The 27,536-nt window shown below is 47.9% G+C and overlaps 1 protein-coding gene across 9 annotated transcripts in view; it reads left to right on the forward strand.

Moving 5' to 3' along the window:
• Positions 1–13,561: 13,561 nt before the first annotated feature.
• Positions 13,562–27,536, forward strand: part of Arhgef40 (Rho guanine nucleotide exchange factor 40) — a 21,133-nt gene continuing 7,158 nt past the window's right edge. For 4 of the 9 annotated variants that reach the window (XR_008721784.1, XM_055621653.1, XM_055621654.1 and 1 more), the window contains exons 1-16: positions 13,562–13,774; positions 16,177–16,374; positions 16,961–18,203; positions 18,327–18,494; positions 19,138–19,264; positions 19,812–19,908; positions 20,022–20,102; positions 20,224–20,340; positions 22,096–22,191; positions 22,265–22,380; positions 22,726–22,852; positions 24,496–24,618; positions 24,692–24,835; positions 25,256–25,866; positions 25,960–26,194; positions 26,467–26,553. Coding sequence is in view for 4 of the 9 variants with exons in the window: in XM_055621653.1 (XP_055477628.1) it covers positions 13,772–13,774; positions 16,177–16,374; positions 16,961–18,203; positions 18,327–18,494; positions 19,138–19,264; positions 19,812–19,908; positions 20,022–20,102; positions 20,224–20,340; positions 22,096–22,191; positions 22,265–22,380; positions 22,726–22,852; positions 24,496–24,618; positions 24,692–24,835; positions 25,256–25,866; positions 25,960–26,194; positions 26,467–26,553 (3,573 nt within the window). In the remaining 5 variants the exon portion in view is untranslated. Of the gene's footprint in view, positions 13,775–16,176; positions 16,375–16,960; positions 18,204–18,326; positions 18,495–19,137; positions 19,265–19,811; positions 19,909–20,021; positions 20,103–20,223; positions 20,341–22,095; positions 22,192–22,264; positions 22,381–22,725; positions 22,853–24,495; positions 24,619–24,691; positions 24,836–25,255; positions 25,867–25,959; positions 26,195–26,466; positions 26,554–27,536 lie in introns of those variants that run through there. The other 5 variants (XR_008721781.1, XR_008721782.1, XR_008721783.1 and 2 more) reach the window with 2 other exon arrangements.

Here is a 27,536-nt window from a genome sequence, read left to right on the forward strand (position 1 = left end):
AATTAATAATAATAAAGAGGGCCAGGCAGTGGTGGCACACACTTTTGAGCTCAAGCAGAGGCAAGTGTATCTCTGTGAGTTCGAGGCCAGCCTGGTCTACAGAGTGAGTACCAGGACAACCAGGGCTGTTACACAGAGAAATTCTTGTTTCAAATAAAAAACAAAACAAAACAAACAAAAAACCCACCATCACCAAAAGAATAGTAATAATAAAGAGCTCTTCAAAGAAAAATCATTGCCTGTGAGCTAAATTAGGTGCTAAGACAAAGAATTAATAAAATTTCTTATGGTTTATATCAAAACCACACGTAAAATTTAAAGCAGCTCTCTTCTCTGTCCTTGTTTCTTTGTCTCTGTTTTCAGTTGAGCGGCTTTTTTCTTTCAACTCTCAGGCTTATTACACAAAGCAGCCCTAAAGCTTCCTTTCAGCCTTAAAGCCCAAAATCTCAGTGTCCCACGCCCTCTGGGGAGGTCCCTATAGTTTAGGGGAATTCAGGTTAATGACAATCAAGTGAAGCCAAGACTGTGTTGCTCTGTGGCCAACATTCCTGGGGTTTTCAATGAGCATCGCAGGGAGTTTCCCTGTCTGTCTTTTGACTGAGCCAGCCTATTAAACAGAGGCTCTGGCGTGCCTCTGCTCCTGTTGTCTCACAGAAACCCACTAAATATCTGAGCGAAGTAACATCAAAATAGACATTTCCTAGACCTGCACACACTCTGCACACTCTGTCATACGTAACAACGCACGGCTTTTCGGGGGAACATCTTTGAAAATGAGATTCTTCTTCTCACGTAGTGAGTCTGATAGATACAAAGATATTCCAAATACACACTTACGATAATCTGATTATCAGACAGTTGAAAGAATGGGCCCTCAGGATATGGGAGTTTCCCTGGAAGGATTCTGGCCAGAGTCAGCCTTTGTGATTCTGAAGGACAACTTGAGAAAGCACCTTATAGTATGAAACTAAAACCTAGATAATGAATCAATGGTGGGCATAGCAGTTACTTGGCCAGGACTGCTTAGATGTGCATAGCCTTGGCTATGTGTGCATGCATGCATACATACATACATACATACATACATACGTATGTACATACATACATACGTTCATACACACATTAAGACCCTAAAGATAGACTTGAGAGGTTTGCAGGCTCTCTGTCTGTCTTCCCCAAGTGCCTGCATTAAGAAAATCTTCCTGTTCTGCTTTCCACTTGTAACCTAGCTCTTTGAACTTGATTGTTGTGGACAGGCGGCCAGAGCTGACTCAGCACAAGTTGTGACCACCAAGTCACCTGCTAGAAAGCAGCAGTCTGGGACATAATTATAAAACAATCCCTGGGGCTGGAGCGGTGGGTCAGCAGTTAAGATCATTGGGTGCTCTTCCAGAGGACCCGGCTTCAATTCCCAGCCAGCACAAGGCAGCTCACAAGTGTAACTTCAGTTCCATAGACATAGACATGCATGCAGTCAAAACACCAATGCACATAAAATAAAAAAGAAAACAACCCCCTTTCAGCTATTGAGAGAGAGAGATAGATTACCTTAAATCTATATGACAGACTTCACCTTTTGCTCTTCCGTGTTACCAAGCCTTTCTCATGGCTTAAAAAGTAAGTAGCCAGCTTGGTGGCGCACACCTGCAATCCCAGCACTGGGGGCAGAGGCAGGGGCAGCTCTGTGAGTTCAAGGCCAGCCTGGTCTACAAAACAAGTCCAGGACAGTCAAGGCTACACAGAGAAGCCCTATCCGAAAAAAAAAATAACACAGTAAACTTTCTCCTTTTTCCCCCTCAACCAGGTGTACCTAATACCATATAACTGGGTCATGTGTCTATAATAATTGTGTGAGTGCATTTTTGGTTGTTTTCACATGTTGCTTTTGTCAAGGGTATTTTTGTTTTTGTTTTTGTTTTGTTTTAACAAACTGTGGCCACTTCAGTTCTCTTTTAAATTCATTTTTGTTATATGCTAAAATTATTTTGGGGGAATGCCCAACTAGAATGCATGTGCAGATTCAGATTTAAATATTGTGAATAAATACTAAGGCTTGATAAATACATACTATTTTATAAATTTGAGTACTCTATAAACATCTTAAAATCTGTTAAAATCGCATCTTTAGGAATATTAAATATTTCATAAACTTTCAGTATTTTATATATATATTTTTAATAAGAATTTCCTTTCAAAATAAGCTCTCTTTATATAATATAAATATATATCATAAAATTTATATAATTTCTTCAAAACATTTCTAATATAAAACTGTTAAATGTTGGGCCATATATAAATTAATAGATATGTTTACTGAAGATGTCTCTACCTTTTCCTTTCCATAATGAGGATTATAAAAAATATAATCCTAACAAACAAAATCTGGGTTTAATAAAATATAACTTGGACTGAAGAAATGGCTTGGTGATTAAGAGCACTGGCTGCTCTTTCAGAAGACCTGGGTTCAATTCCCAGCACCCACATGGCAGCTCACAACTGTCTGTAGTTCCAATGCCAGGGGATCTAACCCTCAAACAGACACACATGCAGTCAAAACACCAATGCACATAAAATAAGAACAAATCATTAAAAATAGACCTTATGTATGATTGTCTAGATAAACTTTCTGTGTACGTATGGTTATGTTTTAGGCTTTATTTTTATAAATTGTACTTATTGCCAAATTGGCTTATGAATAAGTGCTTGTGTAAATTAGAGCTGCTAACTTAGCTCAGCCTTATTTTGGCTCACAGCAAAATTACATTTTGTTTTGTTTTGCTTTTACAAGACAGGGTTTCTCTGTGTTACAGCCCTGGCTGTCCTGGAACTCACACTATAGATCAGGCTAGCCTCAAACTCATAGAGATCCTCCTGCCTCTACCTCCCTGGGTGCTGTGCCACCAGGGAGGCTGGTGTGAAGTTAAAATTTATGAAATAAAATAATGATAAAAGACAAAAAGTATATGTGTGACTACTACATAGGTGAAACAAATAGAGGTGAGTAATGGTCCTAAATCTTTGGGATAATTAACGTTTTTAAATTTTAAAAATTTAAGTCTCCTTTTAAGAGCAAAATATACATAATTATGCAATTTTTGTCAAGCTCTTGTCCCCTTGATCTTATCCCAACTGAGTTCTGTAGCATCCCCTGCCAATGAACTTTAAGGCATGATTACTCCTACTGCAGGCTGGGTTTTTTCTAATAAACAATTGCCCTTGAGATACTAAGCTCTTTATCCCAAAGATACAGAGGGTAGCTCACATCTCTGCTCTTAACATGTGAATGTCTAAATACAACTTTAAGGATATCTTTGACCATTACTGCTTCTTTAAAAACAAACAGATAAACAGTCAGCTTCTTCAAGATCTTCATTTTAGCCAGGCCCTTTTAACTAAAAATTTATATTGATTCTTTGAGAATTTCACATTGTGCAACCCACTCTCTGTCATCTCCCTTTCCCTTCCTATCTGGCCTCTGCCCTTGTAACCTCCCACCGATAAAACAAGCAAAAGCCCTCATAGTCCAAGCTGTAGTGTGTCACAGCGTGTCCCACAGTACACACTTTCGCCCACACCTCTTTACTTGCAAACGTTGATTACAATTAGTCATTGGTGTGGTTCAAGGCCTCTGGCTTCTGCTGCACTGTGAAGGCTCCCTGGAACTCCTCTCAGATCTTCTGCTGTTGCCCTGTGTCATGGAGTTCCCTCGGCTTTGGATGTGTAAGACCTGCCCCTTTACACATGGGTCAGCAGTTTCTAGACGGAGCAGATCTCTGCTGGGGTGAAACAACTCAGAGCTCTGGATCTGGGCGTGGGAGGAAGCTGAGCTGGTCAGCCGGCCACCTCTCCTGCGTCTGCCGCACCAGGACGAGCTCTCCCGCTTTGCCCAGGCAAAGGGCAGAGCCAGCTCTTCCAAGTGCGGTGGCCTGCAATGGGCAGGGCTAGCTCAGCACAGTGCTTGAACATCACCGTGGCCCCAGGCCATGTGCATGATGTGAAATTTACGAAGAAAAAAAAAGTTAAAAAATAATTAAATAAAATTATCTCATTAAAATTGTTTCCTAAATTCTGTAATAAGAATAATAATGTTAAGATTAAATATGTTGTAAACGTTGGTTAAAAATATGTTTGTAACTAAATTAAAATTCTAGAGAGGTTATAAGCCTAATTATACTTAAAATTTTACAGAAATGCTATAAAGGTTATAAGGTTAATAAAATACTACAAAGGATTTTTAAGGTTAATTCTATATTCTGAGATAAAATTAATGCTTGATTTTTTTTTCCTTTTCCTTTTTTTTTGGTTTGGCATTTCGAAACAGGGTTTCACTGTGTAGCCTTGGCTGTCCTGGAACTCATTATGTAGGCCCAGCTGGCCTCAGACTCAGAGATCTGCCTGCCTCTGCCTCCCAAGTGCTGGGATTACAGGCATGCACCACCACACCCCAGCCTTCTACAATATATTTTTAAGTATTGATCTGTTCTCAGTATTCTTTAACTAAATAAACATTAAAATGTATGATTAAATTTTAGGTTTATAGGGCTTTCCATTGGGCAAAGCCTTTGCTTTTTGGATTACCAGTCATTGCTTTAACCATGGGGGTGTGGGATGGGGGTGGAATTTGTTTAAAGAGTGATGCTTACTTAGAACCTTTCCCCTAACTCAAATGCTGATTATTAAACATGTTTTAATGGACAACTATTTCAATCTACTTATAAAATTTGATCTACTAGATAAACAAATAACACTTGGTACTGTAAAAGGCTTTCAACTCCATGTTCAAAATCAGTTGCACAGCCTTCTTCAGATGATTACTACTAACATAGTAAAGAAAGCACGTCAGTGACTTCATTCTGAAGTAAAGATCAGGTGTCTCCAGGCTCTTCTCATCCACTGCTAGAAGATGCTGAACTTTCTTATGCCACCTACGAGCCCAGTCATTTGGGCTTGGAAAATGCTGGCTGAAATTCACCTTCAATGCCACCAACAATCAAGTACCCCAAGCAAATAAATGTTTCTCTCGCTGCTCCTGTTTCTTAAATATTTTTTGTGATTAGACTTTTAAAATTGTTTAAGATACCTAACGATATATTTCTAAATGATGAAATTTTGTTGTTGTTGTTTTTCAAGAAAGGGTTTCTCTGTGTAGCCCTGGCTGTCCCAGAATTCACTTCGTAGACCTGTCTGACCTCCAACTCAGAGATCTGCCTGCCTCTGCCTGAGTAAAGGTGTGTGCCACCACTGACTGGCAAATAAAATGGTATTAATGTTGGTTTTAATGAAGTTACCAATGAAAATATTGTGTCCTTTCACTCTGCTAGGACTGTTGGCTCATCCTAAACCCCTTCCTTATTCAAAACTAACCTTTGAAATCTTCAAGTTTTTCATTGTCTTTATAAATATATTCACACATATATTCTCATACTCAGTATAACTTGTATAAAACAAAACAAAAATCTTGTTTTTAAATTAAATTTAACTCCATTTGCTCTGGCTAGAGATGCCCAGAGGTTTGGGTCAATTCTTCTAATTGATCTCTAATAACAACAGCATCCATGATGAATTATACTTACTTATATTTCTTGATGTAATCAGTATCTAAAATATCATATAGCACCATTATCTGGAAATAAAAAATTAAACAATATTTTTAGTTTACTAATACAAAAAGGACACAGTACTGCAGTGACTCCTTCAAAAGCCTTATTTCCAACTGTTAAGTATAAGTAAGATAGCCCATCAAGTACAAACGGCTAGATACAGGAGGCACTAGGTAGTCTGTTCTGTAAATATATATATATGTATATATATATATATATGTGTAAATTGTGATTATTTTAGATGTGTTTCTTTCATCTATAATCTTTACTCCTTTAGGCCAAATTATGTTCTTAATTACTTAATTTTAGATATAGCAATCTGTATCACAGGTAAATGTTATGCCAGATACAGAGTTTTTTTTTTTTTTTTTTTTTTAAGGACATTGGATCTAGACCATAATGGCCAGTAGTTTTACTACAGTCCTGGACTTTCTTTCTGAATGGTCTTTACCAGATACTCCTCTCTCCTGAAGACTGATGCCCTGCCCCAAAAGCAGCCTCATGGACCTCAGACCCTAGGAACGAGCTTCCTAGCAATGAAGAACTTAAGATATTTAATAAATAATATCTTATTATTATTATATTATAATAATATAATAATATGTGGCCCCTCCATGCACAAAATGTGATGATTGGCCAACAGGGAGAAGTGTGAAGAGAAACTCCTGAAAAGAAGCTGTGTCTGACTGTGAACAAAAGCCCTTGAAATGAAACCATGTCTGCAGAAAGTGGTTGGTTAAAATTTCATTACCTAACCAAGCAAGTCAAAGACTTGTATGAAAAAAAATTTCAAGTCTCTGAAGAAAGAATTAGAGGAAGATATGAGAAGATGGAAAGATCTCCCATGCTCATGGCTTGGCAGGATTAACATAGTGAAAATGGCTGTCTTACCAAAAGCAATCTACAGATTTAATGCAATTCCCATCAAATTGCCAACATAATTCTTTACAGACCTGGAAAGAAAAATTCTCAACTTCATATGGAATAACAAGAAACCCAGAATTGCTAAAATAATCCTCTACAATAAAAGATCTTCTGGAGGTATCTCCATCCCTGATCTCAAGCTGTACTATAGAGCAACAGTTATAAAAACTGCATGGTACTGGCATAGAAACAGAATGGTGGATCAATGGAATCAAACAGAAGACCCAGAAATAAACCCACACACTTACGGACACCTGATTTTTGACAAAGATGCCAAAACCATACAATGGAAAAAAGATAGCATCTTCAACAAATGGTGCTGGTCCAACTGGATGTCTACATGTAGAAAAATGAAAATAGATCCATACTTATCACCCTGCACAAAACTGAAGTCCAAGTGGATCAAAGACCTCAACATAAAACCAGACACATTAAATCGGCTAGAAAAAAAAGTGGGGAATACCCTAGAACTCATTGGTACAGGAGAAAACTTCCTGAACAGAACACCAACAGCACAAGCTCTAAGAGCAACAATCAATAAATGGGACCTCATGAAATTGAAAAGCTTCTGTAAAGCAAAGGACACCGTCATCAAAACAAAGCGACTGCCTACAGATTGGGAAAGAATCATCACCAACCCTTTATCTGACAGAGGACTCATATCCAATATATATAAAGAACTAAACAAGTTAAAAAGCAACAAACCAAGTAATCCACTTAAAAAATGGGGAACAGAGCTAAAGAGAGAATTCTCTGTAGAGGAATATCGAATGGCAGAGAAGCACTTAAAGAAATGCTCAACCTCTTTAGCCATTAGGGAAATGCAAATCAAAACAACCCTGAGATTTCACCTTACACCCATCAGAATGGCCAAGATGAAAAACTCAAGGGACAACACATGCTAGAGAGGTTGTGGAGAAAGGGGAACCCTTCTCCACTGCTGGTGGGAATGTAAACTTGCACAACCACTCCGGAAATCAATCTGGCGCTTCCTCAAGATCCAGCCATACCATTCCTAGGCATATACCCAAAAGAAGCTCAAGTACACAAAAAGGACATTTGCTCAACCATGTTTGTAGCTGCTTTATTTGAATAGCCAGAAGCTGGAAACAACCCAGATGCCCCTCAACTGAAGAATGGATGCAGAAACTGTGGTACATCTATACAATGGACTATTACTCAGCAATGAAAAATAAGGAAATCATGAAATTTGCAGGTAAATGGTGGGAACTGGAAAGGATCATCCTGAGTTGTCCCAGAAGCAAAAAGACACGCATGGTATATACTCACTCATATAAACATACAACATAGAATAAACCCACTAAAATCTGTACATCTAAACAAACTAAGCAAAAGAGAGGACCCTAACTAAAATGCTCAATCCCCATCCTGAAAGGCAAAGAGGATGGACATCAGAAGAAAAAGAAAATAGGAAACAACCTCGGAACCTGCTACAGAGGGCCTCTGAAAGCCAGAAGAAAACAGGAAACAACCTTGGAACCTGCCACAGAGGGCCTCTGAAAGCCTCTGCAGTATAGACTGTCAAAGCAGATGCTGAGCCTGATGGACAACTGATGGGCAGAGTGAATGGAATTTTATGTAAGAAGTGGGAAATAGTAAGAGCTGGAGGGGACGGGAACTCCACAAGCAGAGCAACAGAACAAGATAATTTGAACACAGGGAACTTCCCAGAGACTCATACTCCAACCAAGGACTATTCGTGGAGATAACCTAGAACCCCTGCACAGATGTAGCCCATGGCAGTTCAGTGTCCAAGTGGGTTACATAGTAATGGAAAGAGGGACTGCCTCTGACATAATCTGATTGGCCTGCTCTTTGATCACCTCCCCCTGAGGGGGGAGCAGCCTTACCAGGCCACGATAGAGGACAATGCAGCCACTTTTGATGAGAACTAATAGACTAAGATCAGAAAGGAGAGGAGAACCTCCCCTATCAGTGGACTTGGGGAGTGGCATGCATGCAGAAAGGGGAGGGAGGGTGGGATTGGGAGGGGAGGAGGGAGGGGCTTATGGGGGGATACAAAATGAATAAAGTATAATTAATAAAATAAAAAAAATTCATTACTGTGGAGACAGTGGAATTTTTGTAGGTTCAGAGGCTAATTACCTTATCTTGGGCTAGTCTTAACCCTCTGGAACAGCCATTTCTTGCCCACCTCTGTGTCAGAACTAACATCTTGTGGCTTAAGTGATGGAACCTTTGACCTCTATTAACTTGGCAGATCACAAGCTCCCACCAGTCCAAAGGCTAAGAATGCAGTCAGATAACATCTTGGGCCTATAGGAAAGTTCCCCCCTTCTCAGTGTATGTGCCTCTCTGAGGTACCAACCAATGTATTTCAAACCTGCCTTGATTTATGACTTTCTTTGTTCTGTAAAAACTATAAACCTTCATGAACCCGCTTCAGTGTTGGAACATGGAATTTTGGGTAACTGAAATCTGTGTTCCCAGGCCGTGATCACTCAAAATGACTCCAGAATAAGCTATCTCTTATTCTATTAAAAGGAGGAGGAGGAACAGGACAAGAAGGAGGAGGAAAAGGAGGACAAGACAATTTGCTGTCCTTGCTTGCAGTGGACAGGAGTTTCCAGCACCCAAATCTGGAGGCTCAGAAGCACCTGTAACTCCAGATGCAAGGTATCTGGCCTCCAACTATACCAAGCACACATACCCGTAATTAAAAAAAAAAAAAAAATTATAAACCTTTAGAAACTTTTGTTTTAATTTTTTTAAATGTTTATTGTTTAATGTTTCACTGTTTAAACTTTCGTTGACTGTGTTTATAAATGGGAAAACTAAATGGTCATCAAACACTGTTCTTTAAAATAATTTTCAGAATTAATTTCAAAGCTAGATATAAACACAGAAAGGAAAAATGGCTTTTTGATCTGCAGCTTTAATGCTAGGAATCTACTTGTTTATTTATCGTGTGTGTGTGTGTGTGTGTGTGTGTTTGTGTGTGTGTGTATGTGTGTATAGTACAGGTGAGCATGCCATGGCAGGTCAGGCATCTTCCAGGATTTCATCCTTTCTACCCAGAGTGGTACCTAGAACTTGAACATAGGTAATTAGGTTAATTTGGAAGCTTCTTCACCCTCTGAACCATCTCCCCAACCTAGGAACTTTTTTTTTTTTTTAATTGAGACAGGGTTTTATAATGTAGCCCTGGCTGGCCTGGAACTATGTAGACCAGGCTGGTTTTGTACTCACAGAGATCTGCCTGTCTCTGCCTCCCTAGTGCTGGGATTAAAGGCATTTGTCCCCATGCCTAGCCATGTTTTCCATTTTAATATATGCTCATTTAACAGCCTTTATTCTTGGAACAGAAGAATCAGACTAGGAAAACATAAAGATCACTAATCTGGAAAGCTTATGAAACAGTTTCTTTAAAAACTCTTTCACCATGCATAAAAGTTTTCATCAAGGGGAAACTACCACATAAGGGGATACTGTTCCATTTCAGGCATTTCTAAGTGTTAACAGCTCCCTTAAGTAGACCCCGATCAGCTTCTCTGCTTAACTGCAGCAATTCTCGGATGCACTTCCACTTTGGGCCACTCAGAATAAGTCTTGTTCCTCACAGCCAACCTTTTAATATTTTGAGAGCTCTCATGACGCCTGACGTCCAAATGTTGCCTTATCTCGCAATAAGACAGCCTCTCACCAGGGTGCTCTAGAGGAAGAGAGCTGACACGAACGAAGACACATATTACAAGGGGATTTACTCACCAGTTACAGGAACTGGTCCTGGTAGTCCAGTAACGGCTGTCTTACCCCGGAGAAGCAGAGGTTCCCGGAGCTGCTTCAAGTCTTACCATTTCCAGTCTGGGGCTGAAGACCTCAGGGGTTCCTGGACAGCCACTGTCTTCAGTCTGTGTCGGAAGCCTGAAGAAGCTGGTTCGAACAGCACCAAAGGGATACCACAGCAACAAGACAGAAAGACTATGCAGAAGAAGGGAAGGCAAACTATAAAAAGCAGCTTCCTTCCCCCACATCCTTTCATCTGGGCTGGCACCAAGAGGTGCCGCCCACATTCAGGGTGGGTCTCTCTGTTCAAATACTCTGACCAAGAAAATCCCTGGCAGAAGTGCCCGGCGGCTTCTGTTTTAGTTGATTCCACATTTGGCCAAGGTGAGAACCAGGATGAATCATCACAGTGACCTATAAAATGTCTCCTACATTCTGACCCAGTAATCACACTTTGTAAAATACACCAGGCAGAAATAGCTCAAAATAAGGAGTAAAGTTGTGCAATCCATGTTATACTTTCCTTTGCACAACAGAGAAAAACTTAAAATAGTACAAATCCCCTGAAGTTGAAAGCAACTTAACAAATGACAGGCATCTACTTGATGCGTTGACTGAAGACAGTATGTGTAAAGACTTAGCTTGTTTTCTTTGGGACAGGATCTTCCTATGTAGCACAGGTTACCCTTGAATCTGCCATGTAGCTCAGGCTGGCCTCAGATTTAGGATTCCTCTGCCCCCTGAGTGCTGGGATTATAGGTATATACTACCACAGCCGACCTGTGTGTCTTTTGTTTGCAAATAACCTCAAGAGGACAAAATAGTAAGAGTCAAATTCAGGAAAGTGGGAAAGATCTGAAACCGACCCTAACCCCCCAACTCCCATTCCTAACCAGTTTCTACCTCTCCCGTGTTCCCACCTCTGTTCCTGTTCCATGGGGACTTTCACTCCCCTTACAGTCTGCACCTGGACTGACAGAATCTTTGGAGGGCTGACCAGACACTAGCTGGGAAAGGATCGGTGAAAAACAGATGCAATTCCTAGCTTCACGAAGTTTGTTTTTGTATTTCATGTGATAGGGGGTGGGTCTACAGCATGAGGCAGGGAATAAACAGACAAATAAACACATAGTAAGATAGATACGAATAGTGTGGATAATAGAACAGAGTGAGACCACGTCAGAATGGCTAGTCACCAGCTACACATAGGGCTCTTGGGACAGTGAGGCGAGAGAAAAGGTGGTATAATACAGTTCTTTTTTTTTTTTTGTACCTTTACAGCTAAAGCACTATAACTTTACAACTTGGTTAAAAGCGGAAGCTCTGGAGTCAGACACCTGGGCGTAAGCCCTGGCTTCCTCTTGTATTGTGCAGCTTATGGAAAGTTACATAATTTCAATAAAGTGAATCTCTTCTTCTATGAAACAGGTATACATACAGATACAGTGAATACATACAGATACAGTGAAAAGCGTGAGCCTGGTACCTTTCCTATCTGACTTTAACCTTATCCTTCACAGCACCTGTCAAAGAACACATATCAACGCTCATTACCTTGTGCATTCACCCGTAGGTAAGAGTTGCTGTGGAGAAAGGGCTATTAACCACTAAGAGCACATACACCGTGTGCGGAAACTCCTGCGAAAAAGGGCTAATTTGTATCCCAGAACCGGAATCCAAACTCCTTCCTCTCACCAGTTCAAAACTTTTTAACGGACCCTTATTCCATCGCATGTGTTTACATCCATTGCCCAGCTGTGGGAGACCCCGCATTCTACCAAATGATTGGAGGATAAGGAATGTTACGTTCCAGGATGAGAAGATCCCATCGCGCCAGACAGAGACTAGATGAACTAGATTTGAGGCAATGATGAGTAAGCTTCATAGACCGTCCTCTGAAAACATTTCCCAAGAAGGTCTGCCAGTGGGCAGTATGTACCGGGCAGACACCAGGGGGTAGCAAAATCCCGCTCTCTTGGCTTCCTGTCACTAGTTAACACAGAGACTGGAGAGTCTAGCTTAGCTGGAAGGTTGGAAATAGCTCCAAGGTTCCAGCCGGCGGGCGGGTCACGGGGTTTCCCTGCCCGGGATTCCGTTTTGACCCTACGAACCTATGAATTACGTTTCTCCCTTCTCCAGACCCACAGGAGAAAGGGCAGCGTTTAGCATCCTGAGGAGAGAGGAGCCTGCCACCGGGGTCCTTCCCTCCTCTCCTGCTGTTGCGGCCTCATCGAGCATCTCACTACCTCAGTCTTCTAAATAAACTTTACCCTCCAACTGCAATGACAACGCCTTCCCGCCCTCGCTGGGAACTCGGTAGCTTCAGATCGCCTCCCAAATGTCCACCTTTTGGCCAAGTCCTCTGTGACTCAGAGGGGCAGGGCAACCCCTTGCTGTGCTAAGGTCCCTCAAGCCCTTCTGGGGGACCCCGCCCGGCCTTCATTTTCCACGCAGAAGAGGTACTTGCAGTTTGTCGGTGAGGCAGAAGGGGTGAGGCTGGAAATGTTTAAAGGAACCTAGACCCTTTTATCTGTCGTGGAAGATAATAGCACCACGAGCCCTAGCGAACAGGCCACTATCGCTCTGCAGCAAGAAGGAGCGATCTAGCGTCAGTCCCGGAGCGCGAGGTCTAATCCGGGAGCTGCTGCCCCCCCTCCCTCCATCGGAAGAGCAACAGGGGTATGAGGTGCAGAAAAAAGCAGCGAGGAGCAACTCCAAAAACGTCCTCAGAACCCTACAGAGGGCTCCTGATCCTGGAACCCAGGCCCCTCAGCCATGACACCCCCAACCCTCAACGCCAAGCCTTTACTCCTCCGTAATTCCCCCATCCCCCGCCCTCCCCGGGCAGCACACAGGAGCCCATTGTAGTCGCCTGGAGGCTCGAGACCCAAGAAGGTGGAAAGAAGGGCGGGCAAACGCCCAAGGCTTGGGGGATACCCTCATTTCCCCGGCTCTACCTAAAGGGAACCAAAGCGTGGGGGGTCGACCTGGGCCCCAGGACCTTGCCAAGTCTGGACACGGACGGGAGAAGTGTCGTGGGCCTCAGAGAAGGAGGAAGGCTTCTGGCCACCGGGCTACCTCGATCCTAGGCGGGTCCCCGGCCGGGTCCCGAGCTGAGGCTGAACCGATCCCGCGGAGCGGGAAGACGCGGGAAAGCCGGGGCGTCCTCAGCGGGGCGGGTTCTCGGAGGGGGCGGGGCGGGCTGGCCGCAGACAGCCAGGGGAGCGGAGGCGAGGCCGACGACGAGGGGGGCAGGGGGCCGTCTCGGCTGGGGTCCCGGGCTGGGCGGGGCCGTGCAGGCGGCCGTCTCGGCCCTCCCTGGCGGGGCCCCCGCGGCCTGGGCGCCCGAGCGAACGGGCAGAGCCGCGGTAGCGGCGAGCTGTCCTGCAGCTAGACCCGGGGAGACTGAACGCCGCGAGGGGAGGCGGTGGCTGACCGGCCCCGCCCGCCCGAGGTCGGACACCCACAGACGCCCAGTCATGGTGAGTCCCGCGTAGCACCCCCCGCGTCCCCTCGGCCTTCGCGCAGCCCGCTCCGGGCCCCAGCCCCGTGCCTCCCGCGCCCGCCTAGCGCTGATCGGCGCCGGAGACTCTCCACCCTCCCATCCCCCCGCTTCTTTCTTCGACCTGCCGGCCCGCTGCCTGCCCAAGTCCTCCCCGACTATTGCCTTGACCCTTCCTTTCTCCTCTGCCTCGTCTTCCCCACCCCCCGTCCTTCCGTGGTCTTTGCACACATCCCACCCCTGGCCTTCTCGGTCCTGCCCAGTCCTTTTTTTTTTTTCCCTGAGTTTTCCCTCCCCCTCCCTATCCCAGCTTTACACTCCTGGAGACCCTCCCCGAGTTGGTCTGGCGACAGCCCTGCAAAGGGTACTGTCTGGGGTCATGAGAACTGACCTGCCTGGAACCACCATTTTCCATCCCTGTCCCCAGCCCGGTGAGATGGGCCCACCCATCCGGCCCTGAGGGACTAGCCACAGCTGTGCCTGGGCCGGGGCCAAAGGGCTTGTCCAAAGGGAAATTCCCTCACAGAAAGGGGGCTGTTTGAGGGTCGGTCAGGGGTGTTCCGCAGTACCAGTGGGCGTGGCGTTGCCAGAGCCCAAACCAGAGTTTTGGGGACAAAGTTCCCCAAGGCGTACTCCGATGCAGGGAACAGAAGCCTCGGGGCACTCCTGATGCTGGGAGGGAGCTGGATGGAATCTTATGCACGAGGTGATGGCTCCGAGAGCAGCGATTAAGGGTACCAGAAGCCCTTGTCGACGGGAGCGAACACTCAGCCGGGAACTTTCCGGCCAGAAGTGCTCTGAAGAACTCTGGCAGGAGCAGGCTCTGCTAGCTAGGGTGCCCACTGCCCGGGAGGGTGCAGCCTACAGCGTTCACTGCAGAGTGGAGGAGGAGGAGAGGCCCTGCCGGGGCGATGGCTACGGAAAGAACCCGGGAAGCATCTCCCCGCTCAGGGGGTTGGAGCAAGACAGGAACTAGGCCAGTGAGAGCTGACTCAGTCTCGCTCGTCTTTTTGGTCCCAGCCGACCAGAGGCCTGGTGTCTTGGGCTCCTGCCCACCTCCGCCTGCTCCAGACCCCTCCTCCCCTCCTGCCGAGGCCGTTTCCTGTGGCTGCGACTCTTGTTCAGCCATGAGCTCACCGCCCCTAATGGGTTGCAGCTGCTTCGCTGCTCAAGCAATAGCTCCCCGGATCCTAACTTCAGAGCAGGGGCCCACTCAACCTCACCCCTACCCTGCTTCCCACCCACGTACACAGTCCCGGGAACACTGAGGGGTCTGTCTGCTCGCCCACACCTCGGAGCTGAGTTTGTGCGCTGATAACACAGAATGCTGGTCTCTGGGGTGACTGAATACCCTAATCTTTTCAAACAGCCGGGATTAAGCAACTCTGGCTGGAGAGATTTAGGAGCAAAATAAGTAATTTTTGTTTTGTGGTGAAAGCAGGACCATCTGCAATGAGCAGAGAGCTAGGTAAACACTGCAGAGTACTTTCCTTATTTGCAACAAAGACATCTGATAAAAGGAACTGAAAAAGCCATCTTGAAAGAGACTTGCCAAGAAATAGACCCAAGGGAATGAGGACAAGAAGGGTGTCCCAATGATTCACTTAGGGAGGTAGGTCAGAATGGGACACAGCTTAGTCTTTGAGACAGTGGGTCCAGGTTGTCAGACTGAACCCCCTGGAATTAGAAGGAAAAAAAAAATCAACTGGAATGCATAGCATCAATTCTCCAAGAGTTCCATCTGTGTCTTTATCTTCTTTCAAATGGCTCAACCCAATTCCTTGTAGCCAATCCCCCAGGCTCTGGAAATGGAAGAAAGGGATGCTACAAAGACCTGAGCTAGCCACAATCTTCTCCCCCACCCCCCCACCCCCGCCTATCAACCAACCATCTCCAGGATGCAATGGTTTGTGAGTGGGCACACACTCACTCCAAATATAACGAGGGTATCTGTGTGGTGAGGTCTGGGAGAATCTGTTGTCAAGATGGCTATGTAGAGACCCCACCTCCCACCCCCATCCACCAGAATTCTTAACCATCAGCTGGGTCCAGTGGCCCAGCCTGTCTCTTTTCTCCTGGGGTGAACCTATGCAATCACCTTAATTAACAAGTGCCTGGAACAATCCTGATCAGAGGCACCCTAACAGATTCTCTCTGGGTCGCTAAAGTCGCGGGCACAGAGGTTGAACATGAAGCGCTGCTAAGCCTGTGTGCACTGACCAGCCAGGTTTCTTCCATCCCTTGGCTCCTCCGGCCAGCATTTTCTGATTACTCACTGTGTACGTACGATATAGGACATGGCCGTCTGCAGACCGGCCAACTCCCAAGGAGCCATGCTCGCCTAATCCCTAGATGTCTCTAGCTTGGTGTTTTCTCTCCCAGGAGCCTGAACCAGTGGAAGACTGCGTGCAGAGCACACTTGCTGCCTTGTATCCACCCTTTGAAGCCACAGCCCCAACCCTGTTGGGCCAAGTGTTCCAGGTGGTGGAGAGGACGTACCAGGAGGATGCGCTGAGGTACACGCTGGACTTCCTAGTACCTGCTAAACACCTGCTTGCCAAGGTCCAGCAGGAAGCCTGTGTGAGTGGCTGTCAACCCTTTTCTGCCAGGCTGATTTCCTCCCGCTTAGAGACACACTCTTCCCAATACTGTTCTCCACAGGAGCCCTTAGGTCTCATCTGCTGGTTTCCCACTAATTGTGACTACTCAGATACTAACACATGCGCAGGCATATCCATTTTCGGTAAACACAAATGTTGACTCCCCCTAAAAGACCCTGGCTTTTCCAGAACAAGTTTCAAATATTATCTCCTCGTGACTGTCTTAAAAACACTCCCTCAGAAAAGATTCTCCTTTTCTACAGACACAAAGACTCATAGTCTTTGAGTCCTCTCGGACAAAGGCATCTGTCAAACAGGTCTCTGTAATGAGTGGGTCCTCACCTTCCCACATAGACAACGAGCTTTCTAGGAAAGCTCCCTTCCACCAACAGTTTTGGTTCTTTCCCCTGCCACTGTGACCTCCTTTCCTCCCCCTCCCCCCCAGGGGTTTTAACCCACCAGACATGAGCCTATTCCTGCCTAGTGTGGGACTCATTCTCACAGCCCCCTCCTGCTGGTTTCTTCAGCAGGGGCCTTGAGTATAGCCTTTTAACTTCTCTCTCCAGGCCCAGTATAGTGGATTCCTCTTCTTCCACGAGGGCTGGCCGCTCTGCTTGCATGAGCAGGTGGTAGTGCAGCTGGCAGCCCTTCCCTGGCAGCTGCTGCGCCCTGGAGACTTCTACCTGCAGGTAGTGCCCACCTCGGCCCAAGCGCCCCGCCTGGCACTGAAATGCCTGGCCCCAGGAGGTGGGCGGGTACAAGAGCTGCCAGTGCCCAGTGAAGCCTGTGCCTACCTGTTCACACCCGAGTGGCTACAAGGCATTAACAAGGACCGGCCGACAGGGCGCCTCAGCACTTGCCTCCTGTCCGCACCGTCTGGGATCCAGCGGCTGCCCTGGGCTGAGCTCATCTGCCCAAGATTTGTGCACAAGGAGGGCCTCATGGTTGGGCATCGGCCCAGCACACTGCCTCCAGAGCTGCCCTCGGGACCTCCAGGGCTTCCTAGCTCCCCGCTCCCTGAGGAGGCGCTGGGAACCCGGAGTCCTGGGGATGGACACAATGCTCCCGCCGAAGGTCCAGAGGGTGAATATGTAGAGCTGTTGGAGGTGACACTGCCCGTGAGGGGAAGCCCCGTAGATGCCGAGGCCTCAGGCCTCTCCAGGACCCGCACAGTACCCACTCGTAAGACTACTGGAGGGAAGGGCCGGCACCGGAGACACCGGGCATGGATGCACCAGAAAGGCCTGGGGTCTCGGGACCAGGACGGGGCACGCCCACCTGGTGAGGGGAGTAGCGCAGGAGCGTCCTCTCACTCACCCCCAGGAGCTGAGGCAGACCCAGACACAGAGGTGCCGGTGCCAGAGGCATCTGAGCCCCCAGCGGAGGCTCTCAGGGAGGCCTCTCAGTCCTGCCTCCTGTCAGGGGAGGCTGGGGGAGGAGTGGCCCAGGGGGCTGAAGGAGCACCTGGTACCCCTCGAAGAACAGGCAAAGGAAACAGAAGAAAGAAGCGACCTGGCGGCAGAGGTGCTGTTAGCCGTGGAGGGGAGAGTACCCCGCTTGGCCCGAGGGACAAGGAAGAGGCTAGACAGCAGGAAGTCCTTGTCAGTCTGCCCTCGCCCCGAGAGCAGGAACCTGCAGAATGCAGCCTGGTTAAGGAAAGAGAGGATTCTGGGAAGCCAGAGTCTGAATCAAAAGAGGAACTCAAGCCAGCAGAAGAAAAAGAGCCTGCCTCCCCAGAAGACTGTGGGCCTCCAGAAGAGGAGATCAGAGAGAGTGGGCAAGAAGGGTTGCTCCCGGTGTGTATGGCAGGTGAGATGACAATGAGGTTCAGGGACAAAGGCCATGGCAGCCTGAGCCTGGGGAAGGAGCCTGGAAGAGAAGCTGTGGTTAGACTGGGGATAGAATAGAGTAATTCTGCATCTGTCTGCACAGGACCCACAGGTCCAGAATGGCTCCCATCTGACCCCCCAGCCCAGCCCCTGGAGTCCATGCAGGATGGAAAAGAAGACAGCATCCCAGAACAAAGTCCCCCAGTTTCCATTTTGGATGGCCCACTTGTAGCTTGGGACTTGATGTCATCTGGATTCTTCGTTTTGACTGGTCAGTGGGCATCAGCGAGTCAAAGGAAAGGGGCTGGGGAGATGACCCAGGCGGTAAAGTGACTCTTGGCAAGCACAAGGGCTGAGTTCAGATCCTCAGCATCCACATAAGCGCTGGGCATGGCATGGCACCCCGGTGCTGGAAAGAAAGGGAAGGTTCACACAGTGGACTTCTTGCACTCATTGGCCAGCCAGTCTAGCTGGGCCAGAGATTCTCCAGGCCCAGGGAGAGACCCTGGGTTTTTGTTGCTGTTGTGTTTTTGTTTTTGATTTTTTTTTTTTTTTTAACTTGCCCAGCACTCAGGGAGGCAGAGGCAGGCAGATCACTGTAAGTTCGAGCCCAGCCTGGTGTACAAAGCTAGTCTAGGACAGCCAGGGTTACACAGAGAAACCCTGTCTCAAAAAAAAAAAAAACAAAAACAAAGTGAAAAATGATTGAAAAAGACACCTTAGATTAACCTCCGGCCTCCAGATACATGTGGGTACACACATGCAAACAAGGGCATGTTAAACACACCGGTGGGCAAAAGGGGGCTTTGGGAAGGTGAAGCAGTTGAAATGGACTTGGGAGGGAGGAGAGAGGTGGAAGGGAGTAGTTAAAGATTGCTCCCAGCCAGGACAGCCTGGCCATTTTCTGTCTTCAGGAGGGGTAGATCAGACTGGGAGAGCTTTGCTGACGATTACGCCTCCGCCTCCGTGCCTTCCTGAGGAGCCCTCACCCTCCCACGAGACGCTGAAGACCTCTCTTCGTTATCTCCACTCACTGCTCAGGTAAGCGTGCAGACCTCAGCACCCTGGGCATTCGCCTGCTGCGTCAGGAGGACCCGCTTTCCTTCTCACGGCACTGGCCTGCTACCTCAACCCTCAGATTTCCAAGTCATTGACCCTGACCTTGCCAGTTCTGGCTTCCAGGATATCTTCATGATATTCAAAATCAGCACTGCTGACTGTCTCAGTATTCTATGACAGCGCCCGGATTATGAGTGCGCGGATTCATTCATCCGACAGATACTTTGTGAACACTGAGTACCCAGGAGACAAATGCCATGACCTTGAATTTATAGCGTTATAGCACAGGGAGTGCGAGGCCTCTGACCCAATGGTCGTGTCAACATAGGGTCTCGATCGTTAGTTTGCCTGCTGGGCACATGCCCCAGACATTGACCATTTGCTCATTGCTTCTCAAATAAAGCAGTGCTAACTTCTGAAGACTGTCAGCCCTGAACTGGAAGATCTGTGTTCTTCCTGTTCTCTCTCTGCTATCTCCCCAACACACACAGACACATACGCACACCTTTGGCTCTCCTTGCCTCCACAGGCCTGATCTGCAGTTATTGGGACTGACCATCCTGCTAGATCTCCGCAAGGCACCCCCACTGCCTCCAGCACTTATGCCTGCCTTGAGGCAGCTTCAGGTAATCAACTCCCCGAGACAGGCCTGTCCGCTAGATCCTCAGTGTTCGCCAGTGGCAGCCATCCCAGGTCATCCAACTGTCCAAAGTGTAGGGATATTCTTCTTTGCACTTAGGACTCGGGCGACCCTCCGCTCATTCAGCGGCTCGTGATTCTCATTCATGAAGACCCTCCAGCTGAACTCTGTGGACTTCAGGTTGGTTCTCTCTTACCTAGTCCCCATTCAGTAACAGGGAGGGGAGGGAAAGCTTGGTGATCTCTCAGATTGGTCTGAATCACCAGGTGCCTGTGCAGAAAACTCGTTTTCATGTCTACAGGGAGCCGAGTTGCTGTCAGAGAAGGAGCTGAAGAGAGTAGCCAAGCCAGAAGAACTACAATGGGACTTAGGAGGTCACAGAGACCTCTCCCCCAACCACTGGGTAGAGATTCACCAGGTAAACTCCTTCAGGACCTAGGACACTGGGAGCTGGAAATGACCCAGCTAAGGATAGTCTAGGAGAGAAGACACAAACAGACAGTTCCATTCAGCTCAGAAAAGAGTTCTGGCTCATGAGCCTTGAACAGTTATTGTTGGCTATTGGAAAGATGGGAGGAATTTGTTAAATTCTTTTTTATGTATTTACTTTATATGTATGAATGTTTTGTCTACATGTATATATGTCCTCCACATTTGTGTCTGTTGCCCTCAAATCAGAAGAGTGCATCAGATGCCCTGGCATTACAGAAGGTTGTAAGCCACTAACTACGCGGGGCTGAGAACTGAACCCCAGTCCTCTGCAAAAGCAACAAGAACTTTTTTTTTCTTGGTTTGTTGTTGTTTTGTTGTTGTTGTTGTTGTTTTGTTGTGTGTGTGTGTGTGTGTGTGTGTGTGTGTGTGTGTGTGTGTGTTTTTATACAGGGTTTTTCTTTGTAGCCTTGGCTGTCCTAGAACACTATCTGTAAAGCAGGTTGGCCTTGAGCTCACAAAGATCTGCCTACCTCCGCCTCCTGCATGCTGCAATTAAAGGTGTCTGCCATCATCAGCCAACTGCAACAAGGGTTCTTCACCTGTGGATCATCTTTCTAGTCACCACCCAAATTTTTAAATTCTTTTAATTTTTTTTTAAAGATCTATTTCATTTTTAAGCATGTATATATGTCCGTGTGTCTATGAGAGTGAATGCCGTGTGTGTGGGTGTCCTTAGAGGCCAGAGGAATTAGACCCCTGCAGTTGTGAGCAACTTGAGAATGTTGGGAATCAAACCTGGGTCCTCTGGAAAAGCAATACATGCTTTTAACCTCTGAGCCGTCTCTCCGGCTTCCTGCACACACACCCATGCTTGTCAGGTTCTTAATAGGACATTAAGTATTGTATGCTTTCTAGTGGGAGATACTAAGATCTCATAAAACAAGTAGAAAAGGGTTTGTGTTGGTTCTGTGGGTTTCTAGAAAGTTCTGAGAGTTGGGAGGTTGGTTCCACATGGCCTGGTGGGTCAATTTACCTCACCTCCGGAGATGATGTCGTCTCTATACCTGCCCACTGCACCAGTATCCACAAAGTACAGGATCCTTTACCATCAAGTGCACCAGCTAGGAATCTAAGTGTTGTGAGTGTTTCAGAACAGAGGAGTCAGCATGAGCACACTGAAAACAAACAGGGTTTCTCAGCATGCCTGTGTCTCGGAGGGAAAGCAGATGAGGTGGAGGCGGGACTTTGGCAGCATGAAGCCCAGAGGCAAGAGAGGAAAAGGAAGCTCACACCAAGCTGTGCCACCGCAAGCATGCTTGGTGCCAGGCTGACACCATTTCCTGAAATTTTACAAAATCTACTTTTAGTCTAACTTTACTATTGAGTCAAATGAGTTTTGGGGTTTGTGGGCCTGCTCAATATTGTATAACCTGGAAGCAACAAAGTCAGAAACTGAACCCAGCATTATTTCCACTACAGTCTTCAGGACTCTCCTCTCCATCCTGTGATTCCTCTCTCTCTCTCTTCCATTTTCTTTGATATTTTTTGTTTGTTTGTTTGTTTGTTTGTTTTTGAGACAGGGTCTCTCTTCATAGCCCTGGCTGTCCTGGACCTCACTCTGTAGACCAGGCTGGCCTAGAACTCACAGACAACCACCTGTCTCTGGCCTGCATCACCACACCCAGCATATTTCTTATCCTAAACCCTGGCCTTTTACTCCATCTCTGTATGTGGGTTTCAGGAAGTGGCAAGGCTGTGCACCTTGTGTCAAGGTGTGTTGACGTCTGTACGGCAGGCCATTGAGGAGCTAGAGGGAACAGCAGAGCGAAACGAAGAGGTATGGAATGTGAAAGGGATGGGATTGGGGTGGGAACTCTCTGGTGGAACTCAAAATGTTTCATTGTCTCAAGGAGGCAGTGGGAATGCCTGAGCCCCTTCAAAAGGTGCTGGCAGATCCTCGGCTGACGGCACTACAGAGGAACGGAGGAGCCATCCTGGTGCGGCTGCGCTCCACTCATAGCAGCAAGTACGAGAGACGGGTGTGCAGAGGCAAGTGGGAGGGAGATAGCAGAGAGCTGTCCGAGAGCTTCAGTGACAGATAATTCTCACCCTACTTTTATCTGGACAAGATACCATGCCTTTACACTTACATCTTCCACAACAGCCCCGTGTGCCAGCTACGATTAGAAATGGGGACTTGGAGGATGAGAGATGCTAAATGTCTCAGCCAAGCTAATTCACTAAGGGGAGTTACAGTGCGACCCTGATTCACAGTGCCATGACACCTCTGATGTTTGCATGCCTGAAGATAGAAACATGGAACCTAAAAGCTCGGCCAGGGCAGGAGTCAGTGTCGCCGCTCTTTCCCCAGGCTAGAGGGTCCAGGCCCAGCTGTGCTGTACCAGGAGGTCGATGAAGCCATTCACCAACTTGTGCGTCTGTCCAACCTACACGTGCAGAAGCAGGAACGACACCAACGCCGGCGCCAGCTCCAGCAGGTGAGGAGACTCCCGTACCTTCACTTAGCCGGGGAGCCTAGCCTCTGCTCAGAGTTCCTGTTACTACTAAGCATGGATGGCATTCTTCCAGCTCCCCAAATCCTGCCCCTAGAGGTTGGTCACAGAAGTGTGAGAGTCGACCTGAGAGCAGGAACGTCTCGGCACCAGCAAAGAGAAGTCAGGTGGTCTGACTTTTCTGTTTATCTCTGGTCAGAATCACTAGATATTGTGGAAAGTGTCCACCACCCACAGGGAACCCTGGCAACAGCTCGTGGGCTCAGGGTACTCCCGCCTTAGTGTAAAGATAATAAATGTTTTGTTTTGGGGAGTTTCTTGAGGGAGGATCTGATGTAGCTCAGTTGGCCTTGAACTCATTAGTTAGCCGGTACTGGCCGTGGAACTCATGGTGCTTTTGCCTTCGCCTCCCTTCACTGGGATTTCGGGCCTAACCACGAAACGATAAATATCTCGTTAGAGTTGTTGGCTCTACATTTTGCCATGACTCCTTATGCATTGTCATCCTCCAAAATGGAGGGGGAAGGCCCTGTCTCTTCCTATCCTGTGGAAGGAGAACATATTGACAGCCACTACGAGGAAGCACAGGCGTCTTAAGATCCAAGAATAAAAATGACCTTGTTTCTTCTCTTCTGAACTCAAGAGAATCCCCTGTGGGGATTTGCTGTCTACTCACTTTGAGGGGAGGGAGGTTTTAAACCCTGGTTGTTTTCCCTCAGCTCCCAGTACTGTGAGTATATGCCTCACGGACCTGCGCGTGAATGTGGAAGGGTCATTTCAAAGTTGAGCTGAAGGGGAGCCAGGGCTTTGTGTCCAGGGGCTGTTGCCCGTTAGTCTCTGCTCTTCTATCCAGGGGCTGCTCCTACTGATTAGATGTTCCTGCCCTTTTAAAACCCTTCTCTGAGAATAGAATTTGGAGTTTCAAGTGCTTGGCTTTGGGGTCTAGCTCTGTTGGGTATGAGGTGTTTGTTGCTGCTGAGTCGCCCATTCTTACACAGCTAGCACCCACACAGGTGGGTAGATGAGAAGTGAGTTCAACAGGGGACACTGGCCTTTAGGAACGTCCTGAGAATCCTCATTTTCCAGTTGTTCCACCCCAGCTTCCAGACTTTCTTAGAGGAAAAAAAAGAACTTAGTCAAACATTTCAGAACAAGTAGGAGATTCCGTCCAGCTCTACAACAGGAAAGTAGGACTGGACACCCAGTCACACACACACACCATCTTCTGGGCCATCCTGCAGGCGTCATGCCTAGGCTTCTTGCCCACTACTCAGTGGAGCGCAGTGGATGTGAGATTCCTCTTGGTCCTGTTATCCAAGTATCTTTCATCCTCCCGTCTTTGGTTCATATCAGTCTTCTCCGTTTCCTCATCTTGGTCTTGCCCTGGCACACTAACCAGCGTCTCCTGCCAGCTCTGCCTCGCATGGCACTTTGCCAAGGATGACATACCCAGTTTCTCATTTAATCCTATGGGAACAGTTATCCGTCAGTATTTCCAGCCCCACAGCATCAGGGACACAAAATGGGATGACCAAGGGCCTGTACATTGGGATGATGGCAGCTGAGTGGATCTTAGCCTGGCCACGTCGCAGCCTCCCCTTTCCTCACAAGCTCCTACTGGGTCTCAGGTGTTACAGTGGCTCTCTGGCCCAGGGGAAGAGCAGCTGGCCAGCTTCTCCATGCCTGGGAACTCACTGTCAGTCTTGCAAGAGACAGAACTGCGATTCCGGACTTTCAGCACTGAGGTGCAGGTAAGGACAGAGAGGAGGTGGGGGCGGGGTCACTGGGAGGGACTTAAGCATGAACACAGACTCCGTTCTCCAGGAGCGCCTAGTCCAGGCCCGGGAAGCTTTGGCTCTGGAGGAGGATGTCACCTCCCAGAAAGTTCTGGATATCTTTGAACAACGATTGGAGCAGGCTGAGAGTGGCCTCCATCGGGCCCTTCGGCTACAGCGCTTCTTCCAGCAGGTGGGTACAGTGCATCCTTCTGGACTGGTTTTCTCTCTTCAGCCTGGAGAGGTTGGTCAGGCAGTTGTTAGGAATGGTACCTTGGAAGCTCATCTCCTCGGCTTTGACTTTTACCTTGCCCAGGCTGAATGACCGAGCCCTGAGGTAGGTCCTCTGTAGACACATCTGCTATGAAACTTTGGTCACACGCTGTGTGAAAGGGCTTAGTACAAACCTGACTCCATACTGGTATGTATGTCCCATGTATGTGCTGGGTATATGCCCATGCCATCTCTGAATAACGTGCTAATACTGCAATGCTGGGCCTGGGAGAGGAGGGTTGGTGATGGCTTCCGGGGAGCCATTGGCAATGGAATATGTGTTTGGGAGTGGTATGTATCCTCACCTTTTTTCTATTTCTAACCTGTTCGGCTTTTGTAGGCACATGAATGGGTAGACGAGGGCTCTGCTCGGCTGGCGGGAGCTGGGCCTGGTCGTGAGGCTGTGCTGGCAGCCCTGGCCCTACGGAGGGCCCCAGAGCCCAGTGCAGGGACCTTCCAAGAGATGCGAGCCCTGGCCCTGGACCTGGGAAGCCCAGCAGCTCTTCGAGAGTGGGGCCGATGCCGGGCACGCTGCCAAGAGCTGGAAAAGAGGATTCAGCAGCAGCTGGGAGAGGAGGCCAGTCCACGAGGCCCCCGACGAAGACGGGCAGATAGTGCCAGCAGCACAGGGGCACAGCATGGAGCCCATAGCCCTTCACCCAGCCTCAGCTCCCTGCTGCTTCCCAGCAGCCCCGGGCCACGGGCAGCCCCATCACATTGCTCTCTGACTCCGTGTGGGGAGGACTATGAGGAAGAAGGCCTTGAGATGGCTCCAGAGGCGGATGGAAGACCCCCAAGGGCTGTGCTGATCCGAGGCCTGGAAGTCACCAGTACCGAAGTGGTGGACAGAACATGTTCACCCCGAGAACACGTGCTGTTAGGTCGGGCTGGAGGGCCAGACGGGCCCTGGGGAGTAGGTACCCCTCGCATGGAACGCAAACGAAGCATCAGGTGAGTGGGCAACTGTCGTCTCATAAGCAAGCAGAGAGGGCACTATACTGTCGCTCCGGAGTGACACCTCTGCCGCTTTGGTTGTACCCACAGTGCCCAGCAGCGTCTAGTGTCTGAACTGATTGCCTGTGAGCAGGAATACATAACCACTCTGAATGAGCCAGTGCCACCGCCTGGGCCCGAGCTGACGCCTGAGCTCCGAGGCACCTGGGCCGCAGCCCTGAGTGCCCGAGAGAGGCTTCGCAGCTTCCACGGGACACACTTTCTCCAAGAGCTTCAGGGCTGCGTCACCCATCCACTGCGCATTGGGGCCTGCTTCCTTCGCCATGTGAGCAATCCCTACCTCAGGTCTCCTCCCTTCCCGTGCTCTACCCCACCCACCATCCCCCGACCACTGCCGCTCCCCACCCTCTCACCTTGGCCCTGTGTTACTGGTCCTCAAGCTTTGTGTGGACTTCACTGTCTCTCCAAAGAGCCTTTACAATTCCGGGCAGGCAGAGTGCCATCTGCTTCTCCCTCCCTGGGCAGAGGGGATGGGAGAGGAAATCTGTCCACAGGTCGCTCACCCGACGCCTCACTACCTTTTCCTTGCTGGCACAGGGGGACCAGTTCAACCTCTATGCACAGTTTGTGAAGCACAGGCGTAAGCTGGAGAGCGGACTGGCTGCACTCGTTCCCTCAACCAAGGTAAACTGTTCTTCAACTCTTGGAAGAGAAAAGTGGGGCGATGAGAAGGCTGAGCAGGTCAGGACACTTGCCACCAAGGCCAGCAATTGACTTCCATCCCAGAAGCAACATGGTAAAACAAGAGAACTGAGTCCTGTGCTGGTTGTCTTTCTTCTGACTGTGTGTGTGTGTGTGTGTGTGCGCACACTCTCTCTCTCTCTCTGAATAAATAGAATGAAAAAAAAATGTTTTTTAAGAAAAAGAATCAGAAAGACTTAAGAATTCACCCCACTTTGAACTCTTCAGGGAAAGCAGTCTTTCATGGATGTCCCCAGGAGCATTCAGCAGAAATCTCCAGTAACCTCGCACACTTCTGTGTGGGAACCATCAGGGTCGCCTAGCAGTGCAGTGAGAGCCAGGGAGGCTGGGGCTCCTACTGATAGTTCCCCATCGGAGGGAATCTGGGCAAAACTCTTGATTCCTTGAGCCTCTGTTGTTTGTTTGTTTGTTTGTTGGGGTTTTTCTTTATTCCCTTACTTGCTTGCTTTGTTTTGTTATGATTTATTTATTTATTTTTACTTTATGTGTGTAACTGTGTGTGTGTGTTGGGACTAGTGCACAAAAAGGCCCGAAGAGGCTAGCAGATCACCTGAAACTGACACTTGTGAGCCGCGATGTGGGTGCTGGAAACTGAACAAGGTCCTCTGCAAGCGTAAGTGCTCTCAACTGCTGAGCCATCTCTCCAGCCCCAAGGCCTGTTTCCACTATGATAAGTAAGGGCACTACACACTTTGTCAGACTCACTGGGAGCATGAAGATCCAAGGATTTCACATGAAGAGATGTGAGACTGTAAAAGCCAGAGGGCATAAGTTGCCATTACCTGAGCTCCTTTCTAGCACAGGAGGGGCTGCAAGTCTCCTAGAGGCCCCCTGCCTGCTGCTTTATTTTTTAAATTACTGTGTGTGTGTGTGTGTGTGTGTGTGTGTGTGTGTGTGTGTGTGTG

The sequence above is a fragment of the Psammomys obesus genome, unplaced genomic scaffold (genome assembly GCF_907164565.1).
Source record: "Psammomys obesus unplaced genomic scaffold, mPsaObe1.curated_primary_1811, whole genome shotgun sequence".
Classification (NCBI taxonomy): Eukaryota; Metazoa; Chordata; class Mammalia; order Rodentia; family Muridae; genus Psammomys; species Psammomys obesus.